General features: G+C 43.2%; 2 protein-coding genes across 2 annotated transcripts in view; both read right to left on the bottom strand.

Annotated features, from left to right (window-relative positions):
* Window positions 1-514, bottom strand: part of LOC117113421 (lactadherin-like) — a 41,884-nt gene extending 41,370 nt beyond the window's left edge. The window contains exon 1 of the mRNA XM_033256741.1: window positions 364-514. Within this exon, the coding sequence (XP_033112632.1) occupies window positions 364-514 (151 nt within the window). The remainder of the gene's footprint in view (window positions 1-363) is intronic.
* Window positions 515-7,723: 7,209 nt separating this feature from the next.
* The window catches only part of LOC117113420 (actin-104-like), a 22,817-nt gene continuing 20,674 nt past the window's right edge, over window positions 7,724-9,866 (bottom strand). Inside the window, exon 6 of the mRNA XM_033256740.1 lies at window positions 7,724-8,163. Coding sequence (XP_033112631.1) covers window positions 7,724-8,163 — 440 coding nt within the window. The remainder of the gene's footprint in view (window positions 8,164-9,866) is intronic.

The raw sequence follows: 9,866 nt of genomic DNA, 5'->3' as shown, positions 1-9,866 counted from the left end.
ACTTTTCTTTGACGCATGCGCATTTGCATAAATGTCTACACACACACATACACACTACACACAATAAAAAACATAGGAGATAGCAAGAGTGATTACAATAGTTCCTATTGCATTACATGCATAGGAACTAATAAAAACTGGTATATTTATCATCTTGATATTTTTATTCACATAATAAAATATTGTAACGAATCTCCTTCGTCTGTCAGGATAATTAGGCCTATTTATGAGCGTCAGGGTTCGGCGGCGATTGTACACCACCGACTTCACTAAACTAATCAAATAATACAGACACAATTTGAATTCACGATCCACGTGAAGCAAGTCAGTTTTTATTTCCAAAGCAACTATTCTAGTACTCACCCTTCATAGGGTCGTAGTATTCGTAAAGTAAACGTGCAACCTTGATGTAACAATGGAAGATCAATATTAACGGGAGTCTCTTCAGTACCGTATTAGTTTCAGGGCTATAGGAACCAACTGAAGTCTCCCCATGTAGTGGGCTTATTTGCATAACTTTCCCATTAACACAAGGGCCAATCAGAGCGTGGCTTACAGCTGTCTAATTAACTGGACTACCACCCCTAGGGCTGTTCCAACAATTGGGGAAACATTTCGTTACATAGCCCCCCTCTGAGCCAGATTCATCCCTTGAATCGACTAACTTTAAATGAAGATAATGAAATGTCCTAATCGAAGGGTCTACTATGCCTCCGATATGATTACACTTTAAATGTAGATAATTAAATGTCCTAATCGAAAGGTCTACTATGCCTCCGATATGATTACTTTTTAACATCATGCAAATTCTACAGAAGGTCTAGGATACCTCTGTGTCATCAACTAATATAACTACTCTATTTAACTCTCTTAAGTTCTTTTTCTTAACACACTTTTTTTTCCTTAATTAACTAAAATAAATCTAATCATGGCGTGACATGAAGAAGGTCCTCTTGTAGCGGCGAACTCGGACAACTTCGCCTTTGACGTAAAAGGTGTCCTCCACGTCGTCGTGGACTTTGGTGATTTGCGAAAGGACTTCCGTCTGCAGTCCTGGTAGGTCTGCTTCTGTCTTTTTCTCCATCCGTAGCTGCTCTCTGGCAGAGGCCGTCAACATAGCAGGTTGACCTTGAATCAACCGAACTTTCGGAGCCGGCTGGTTCAAAACCTCTTCGACCAACGTTTCCGAGCCAGGGGATAACTGTAGGATTTCCCATCTCCAGCTTTCCTCTCTATGCTCCGTATCTCCCATTTTCGTATCCTGCGTTTCTGTCTTTGGATCCTCAGTATTCGGTCTGTCATGACTTCTGTGCTCCCGGTGTTTGCGTCTAATGTGACTGCGTAGATTATCTCTGCGCCGGAACTTTGCATCGCAATCTGGAAAGCTTAATTTTTGGCTACATGTAGCATCGCCTCGGCCTGACCTCGGACTTTTACTGGAAATATCGTTAATGATAATGCGCCGAAAACGGGCAGGTAGTTGACGATTCCGTCGGGGATTCTTCCTAAATTCTAACTCCCCCTGGGCATCAGGCTCATGTTCTGTCTCTGTTTCATCGTCCCTTTCCTCTGACCGGTCCTGTCCTAATACACTTTCCTGCTCAGAGACACCCCTTGTGCTGTTACACTCTCCTGTTCTGGTTGTAGTGCACAACACGGCTTCAGTTGGTCACAATGTACGACTTTAGTCCGACCACTTGGATGCATTCGGATTTGGAAGGTCACCTCCGTCAACTGGTCTATAAGCTGATAAGGGCCCTTCCACCGGCATTCTAATTTTGGTAACTGCCCCTTCCGCTTTGTGTGGTCAAACATCAAAACCCACAGGCCAACTTTCAATTCAGGATCTCGAGCCAATTTGTCATATCCTTGCTTTTGTCTGCGAGCACTATTTTTCAACACTACTCTGGCACGTTCCGCTGCATTACATAACTTCTCCCGGACTTGTCTCGCCAGATCTGTGTCCAAATCATTGTCGCCGATGACGGGATACGTCAGATCGATAGGGATCTCAACCTCACGTCCCAGCATTAACATATTCGGTGTCTCGCCCGTTGATTCCTGTGGGGAACATCTATAAGCAAAGGTTACATAAGGGAGCCATACGTCCCAGTCTCTTTGTCTTTTAACCAGATCCAGCATCACAGCTACCATATTTAGTAGAGTCCGGTTAAAGCGCTCTACCATTCCATCGGATTTTGGATTGTAGGGGGTAGTTCGGGTCTTTCTGATACCAAGTAAAGCACACATTTCCGCCAACACCTGTGATTCAAAGTTGCGCCCCTGATCAGTATGAAGTTGTCGGGGTACACCAAAACGTAGTACAATGTTGTCCACAAAGGTCCTAGCAACTGTGTTGGCTGTTTGATCCGGAATGGGGTAAGCCTCCATCCATTTACTTAAATAATCACCCACCACAAGAACGTATCTGTTTCCATCTTGAGTTTCAGGCAACGGCCCCAGTATGTCCATCGCCACTCGCTCCATAACCTGAGACACAGGCCAGTGCTGCAGTGGTGCCTTCCGCTTTCTAGGAGGACCCTTTCTCCTAGCGCAGAGATCACACCGCCTCAAACAAGACCGGACTGACAGGTACATTTTAGGCCAGTAATATCTCTGTTTCAGTTTAGTCAATGTCTTAAATTGTCCCAAATGGCCGCTTGTTCGGCCTCCATGCACTTCCCCAACTACTTCCTTTCTCATGGATGTGGGAACCACTAGTCGATAAGATTTCTCGTTGCCATCATCGGCCTCCCATCTTCGGTAGAGTATGCCTTCTCGTAATTCCAGGACATTCCACAACACCCAATATGCTCGATATTCTGGATTGACTGTATCCCCTGTCTCTTATACACATCTAGGCCGTCAACATAGCAGGTTGACCTTGAATCAGACATCCTTCTTTTGTTCCTCTCGCAAGTGTTCCCTTGAAACCTCAGGTTCAAGTTGCGTCAACCTAACTTGCGGCTGCTGTGGGAGGCCATCCAAGTTTTCTTTTTCTACGCGACCACACTGTTTGGAGGGTCGACGGGAGAGCCCGTCTGCATTGCCATGCTTCGAGCCAGGCCTGTGCTGCACTGTCAAGTTATACCCCGCCAATATCTCAAACCACCTGGCTAGTTGTCCTTCTGGATTTTTTAAAGTTCATGAGCCACTTCAATGAAGCATAATCAGTCCGAACCGTAACTGGACGTCCGTATAGGTATTGCCGGAAATGTTTTAGGTAAACTACCACTGCAAGCAACTCCCGACGGGTTACACAATAATTCCTTTCAGCCCGAGCCAGTGTACGACTGGCGTAGCCAATTACTTTTTCCTGTCCATCTTGAATCTGAGACAAAACTCCCCCGATCCCTACATTGCTGGCATCGGAGTCAAGGATAAACTCTCCTACCTCTGGGTATGAAAGTATTGGGGAGGATTGCAACCTGTCCTTCAGGGTTTGGAATGCTTGCTCCTGTTCCAGACCCCATTCGAACTGTCTGGCTTTTTCCGTGAGCTTGTACATCGGACGGGCAATGCTTGAAAAATCCTTAATGAATCGCCTATAGTACGATGCAAGGCCAAGAAAGCTCCGCACCTCCCGTACATTCTGTGGTTGCGGCCAATCCTGTATGGCTTCAATCTTTAAGGGATCTGTCCGAATCCCTTCCTTTGACACTAGGTGTCCCAAATACAGAACTTCATTCTGGAACAATTGACACTTGCTCGGTTTTAGTTTGAGCCCGGCTTCCCTAAGTCGTTCAAAAACTGTCCTCAGACGTGTAATAGCCTCAGGAACATCCTTTCCATAAACGATGATGTCATCTAAGTATATTAGCAATGTGTCCCATTGTAGGCCCCGCAACACTCTTTCCATCAGGCGTTCAAAGGTAGAGGGGGCATTGCAAAGCCCGAAGGGCATCACACGCCAACTATAGTGCCCCCCTCTTACAATGAATGCTGACTTTTTCTTTGCCTCCTCATCTAGCTCCACCTGCCAATATCCCGTGTGTATGTCCTGCGTCCACCTTTGTGCAACTTGCAGCATATAGTTCAAACAAGTGAGTAGGAATTCTTTCCTGATCGGAAGGGTCATGGCCCTTCTGTGGCAACTGCCCCTGAACTTCCACCACCGGCGTAAGGGTTCCAATTTTCGTACCTGCCTGCAATACTCGCACAGCATTTCCTGGGTTGTACAGCCTAAGTGGTATTTCTCCGGCCCCAGGCGTCACTAGCGCTCGGGCCAAGATCAATCCGTTGTCTGCCAATTCGTTCACGTCGAGCGGTTCTACGATACACTGACCACTTGGGCCAGTTACCTGGTTAACATATCCGCTTACAACATGCTCTTGCCCGGGTAACAGCTTTATGGACCTGGTGACTAACACTTTAGGCACAAACGGGTAACCTATTTGGTTGGAACACCTTATTACCTCTTCACCGATCCGAATATCCAGGGTGTTTAAGTCGATCCTTGCTCCTATCTCAAGAAGAAAATCCATTCCGATAATGCCTGCTGGACGAATATCCGCTACCAACACATTCTCTGGTCCGTCCTAGAGTGTTGAGGATACCACCGTCTGCCTGGTGTACGCCCATCCGAATCCGAATCCGATTCTACGATACACTGACCACTTGGTATTTAATGCTGCTGCTACAGCTTCATCTAGTGTCTTGGGCCTAGCCTTGAAAATTCCCTCTCTTACTTCTGGGTCTTCCACAGCCTCCATAAAGTGGCCTTTAGCCAACCGCTCTCGTTGGTCCTCTGAAAGATCCGGATAGGCTTGCCTGGCCAGTGTTCGTACTGCTTGGCCTAACTGTTAAATACTCTCTCCTGCTTTCTGCCTACGTATCTGCAATTCCATCAGGTAATTTTCAGCTTGTTGCGCAGTACCGAACCGCAATTCCAACGAATCCGTTAATTCTTGTAGCTTATATTATCCATCTGGAAAATTACCAAGTACAGCCAATGCCTGTCCCTTTAAACTAGCAGCGAGAAAGGTTGCAGCTTTCTCATCCAACCATCTGTTAGCTCTCCGACAGGATTCAAAATGTGTGCGATACTCCCTCCATGGAATTTTTCCCTCATACGGATCAGGATTAATAACTGGCCGTTTCATGGCTTCTCCAAACAGCTTCTCAAATGCATCCCTTCCATATACGGCATCCTGTCGTTTCAACGGCCATGGAGGCACCTGTGTTTTATCCTCTGAATCTGCATGTTTTACATCCCGGGTATCCAGATATTTATGTGTTGCATCATTATGTCCGCATGTTTTCTTTGTGTGAATCTCGTATTCACGAACCAGGTTATGAGCCCTGTTGATGCTAGGAAGTAGAAATTAACTGGAAGCTTCACCTCCCATCCCTGTTGCAAAACTGCGACCTAATGTAGGCTCGGCTGAATCGCCCATCAGCCCCTGAAATCTATCTGCTTTCTGGCCAGTACTCTGGTACTCTCCAAACAACTTGTAAGGCCTATCACAACTTGGTAGCACAACTGAATTATCAGCGTCACCTCTTGATTCCCGTGGTGAATGGTGGTCGAAGCTAGACTCAGCCGCATCAGTTAGTTCCTTCCTTAATCTTAGGCCGTGGCCTAGGGTGGTGTGTCCTCCCAAGGCAGTTTCTCTCCTAATGTCCAGGAGCGATGTCTCTACTGGTACATAGGAGCTAGGCCCGTTTGGCGTACTGGGCTTGTTTGTTTCACGTACAGACCTTAGGCCTCCCTCAGCATTCACTGAGATTTCAAGGCCTAGGCTTTGAGCTGGCAGCTGTAGGCTTTTTCTGCTATCCTCGGTAAAGGGTTAGTGTGCTCTACTAATGTCCAGGAGTGAATTCTCAACTGGAGCATTGGAGCTAGACCCTTGTGTACCGACTGGTGCTAGCCTAGCAAACGATTCTGATCCTAGGCCTACGATTGTAGGCTGAGTTAAATTTCCCCGAGTAAATCCTCCATATACTGACTTGTATCCTGATTCTGGGTCGGCTCCTACTGATTTAGTTTGCATCTGGAGCTCCATGCATTCCCGCTCTAGTTTCAGGATCTGCTCCTGGATTGTGTCTAATCCCTTATGCATGATTATGAACAGTATAAATAAAACAAGTTATCACTTAACAAGTAGCCTACCCTAAGAATCCCACTTCTGACGCCAATGTAACGAATCTCCTTCGTCTGTCAGGATAATTAGGCCTATTTATGAGCAACAGGGTTCGGCGGCGATTGTACACACACCGACTTCACTAAACTAATCAAATAATACAGACACAATTTGAATTCACGATCCACGTGAGGCAAGTCAGTTTTTATTTCCGAAGCAACTATTCTAGTACTCACCCTTCATAGGGTCGTAGTATTCGTAAAGTAAACGTGCAACCTTGATGTAACAATGGAAGATCAATATTAACGGGAGTCTCTTCAGTACCGTATTAGTTTCAGGGCTATCTAGGAACCAACTGAAGTCTCCCCCATGTAGTGGGCTTATTTGCATAACTTTCTCATTCCCACAAGGGCCAATCAGAGCGTGGCTTACAGCTGTCTAATTAACTGGGCTACCACCCCTAGGGCTGTTCCAACAATTGGGGAGACATTTCGTTACAATATATATAGGCCTGCATAAAATAATACATTGTAGTTGAGAAACTAAAGTGCGCAACGTTTTTAAGATGAAAATTATTAAGGAAAATATACAAATGAAAAATTGATTTTGTCGTCGACGACGACAGTGTACTAGAAATAGGAGACAAGCGCGTATCGAAAACTAATTCGATGCGCGTCTAGTAAAGGCCGGGTCAGTCACTAAATATAGACAGTTGAGAATGTTGCATTCACAACCGTAGTCTATTTATATGTGCCGGGTCAGTTGCTAAAAATAGACAGTGGAGAATGTTGCATTTACAACCAGTCTATTTATAGTGACAGTCAAGGGAGTTCATATATACTAAAAATAGACTGTTGATAACTGTGAAAATACTTAGACAAAAACGGAGACCCGAGTGAAAAAATCTCAGGCAAGAAGATGTAAGTAGGCCTACTACTGTGTTAGCGATGTTCTTTAAATTTGCCGCAAATGGTGTGGTCTAAATGTTTTCGATTATGAATTAGTTGTATGACCAGACTTGTATGCAAGACGTTCGCAAAGCGGGTAAACGCTCGGACTTGAGTATAGGGAAGATGCCAAGAGAGCGTCTAGACACGTTTTACAATGCATGCACTCGGCCGTAACAAAAGGGGAGGAGCAAAGTCCAAACGGAATATCGGCGTCCAAACGGTGCCCTATCCAAACGGTGTTTTCAGACGCGTTTTGGTATAACAATAGAAAACGCGTCTGGACGCAGATTTGTCGTTTTGAATAATTTGTCGATCGCGCCTAACAACCCTAAGATTTCTGCAGGACCGCGAAGGTTCAATGAATGCATCTCCTATTTTAATCGAAGGAGTCCAGCGAGCTGGCTTAAAACGTGATGAAAAATGAATGAGTTCGGTTTTTGCATCATTCATACAAGGCTGTTGGACTGACACCAAGATCGAACTTTGCCTATGCACAATTCTAGTCTACTAACAGCAGCATCGCGCTGATCCGAATTGAAAATAACATTAAAACTGCGTATCATCGGCATATGAAATACACTCCACATCATGTGTAGCAATTATGTCAGACAGCGGAGCAGTAAATAGAATGAATAAAAGTGGCACAACAACCGACCTTTGCGGAACACCAAATGTAAGTGAAGTAGGATTTCACAGAACATCCTTGAAAGCGACTGACTGAGACCTATTCTCTAGATATGATGCAAACCATTGATGGGCGATACCAGAGATACCATAACGCGAAGATAGACGATTTAGTAACTGCTTATGATCGATAGTATTGAAAGCAGCACTGAAATCCAAAAGGATCATTAGAACCTCATTACGGTTGTCAAGTGCAATCTGAATATCGTTCTGGACATAAAGAAGAGCAGATTTCACACTATGGTTTTGTCGATAGGCCGATTGTCTGGAAGCGAATAAACCATTGCTGTTAAGATATGATTGTAGCTGATTGGATGCCACCGTTTCAATGACCTTTCCAAGAAATGGAAGATTAGAAATGGGTCTAAAATTTGAAAGTTCTTCAGCATTCAATGATGGTTTTTTTAACAAGGGTGTAATGCAAGCACGCTTAACGAGAAATAAACCTGAACTCAAAGAAGCGTTGACAACTTTAGTTATAATTGGTATGAGAACAGGAAGGCAAGCCTTGAACAATTTCAATGGGAGTGGGTCATGTGAGCATGAGGTAATCGAAAATTACTTAATAACCTCAAGAACTTCCTCTTCTGAGACAGCAACAAAAAATTCACTTGTGCAAGACTCAAATGCAGATGTTAAAGTTTGAGGAGAGCTGGATAAAAGTGTGTTGCAATATTTTTCGACTTTTGACTTGAAAAAAAATCAGAAAACCTGTTAGCGAGTGCTTTGGGATTGTCAAAAGACAAGGGTTGAGGTTCTAGCCGACGTTAATTGGTCAACGACACGAAACAGCTTGCGTTGATGACACCCCGAAATGTTGTTTTTGTAATAATGGGCTTCAGCTCTGCAGGGATTTTTGTTTTGTATTTAGTAAATTGGCCTAGATACAGTTGTTTATCTATCATAAGACCAGATATCAACCAATTGCATTCTAAGCGTCGGCGTTCCACCTTCATTTTATGAACGATTCAATATTGGAGAATGAACATCTAATATTTTCTTTAAAGACTCAGTATAAGCCCCTACTAAAGTCTACATCTGAAGCAGGGCAAGTTGGAGAGAGCCAGGTGCAAATATCAGACTGAAATTTGTCGATGTCAATTCTTTTCAAATTTCTCGAACAAAGTCTTTTGTATCCTGCTAGGCCCTGGAAAACTGATGTTGACCTGACACTTTATTAGGCCATCAGCTGTACAGCTAAAAGTGCCTGGAAAGTGACATGTTTCCCGGCAAAATATGGACCAGCTGATTTTTGCAGTATACACTCTCCAACACATCAGTAGGCATGTGTAAAAAGTTTTCAAACGAACTCTCATGCAAAACCTGTCATCAGTGCATTTTAATACACCCCATTATGCTAAAAACGCACACTTTTTGGCCCCATGTTTAGAGGACATTAAAATCATGGCCAAATCTCTGTAATAATTGAGTGGTCAGAATCCAGCAGCAAAGACAGTTCACAACAGATAGAGAGAATTTGGTTTCATTATTAATTTCTTAAGACATTAAAAAATCAACTTAAAAACTTCAAAAAATGAAGTAAATTTGTCTTTTTTTCAATATCATACAAAGTTCCGAGGTCAATAAGATCATGCTAATCGTACTGTAATCATTGAGTGTTTGGATTTCAACAGTAAAGACAGTTCCCAACAGGTATACGGATTAACGTATCGGTATTTAATTATTAAGAGCGTCAAAAATAAAATTAAAAACCTAAAAAAATAAAGAAAATGTCTTTTTTTAAAATCTAGTACAAAGTTCTGACGTCAATAAAATCGTGCCAAATATACTGTAATCACCAAGTGTTTAGATTCGTACAGCAAAGACAGACAGATATAGAGATTGTGGTATTATTATTTATTTATTAAGACTTAACAAAACAAACTTCAAAAAATGAAGAAAACATATGTATTTTTTTAATCGTGTATATACGGTTCTGAGGTGTATGGTCATATTAAAATCATGCTGCAATAATTAGTGTTTAGATTCCTTTTTACTCTTTTGTGGGGTCGTTCCACTTTTATTTCATCAAAATAGTATCATTTATATATTAAAGCAATGATATATAGTTGGAGAGATAGCTGACATTTATTTAAAGTATTGAGTGCAAAAGGTTTGAGTGTGCAGTTCCTGTCTCTTATCCACATCT

This window comes from Anneissia japonica, unplaced genomic scaffold (assembly GCF_011630105.1).
Source record: "Anneissia japonica isolate Jap-2015-1 unplaced genomic scaffold, ASM1163010v1 scaffold493_len2256704_cov171, whole genome shotgun sequence".
Taxonomy (NCBI): domain Eukaryota; kingdom Metazoa; phylum Echinodermata; class Crinoidea; order Comatulida; family Comatulidae; genus Anneissia; species Anneissia japonica.
Note: the sequence above shows the minus strand (reverse complement) of the source record. Positions and strands in the feature narration are given on the sequence as shown.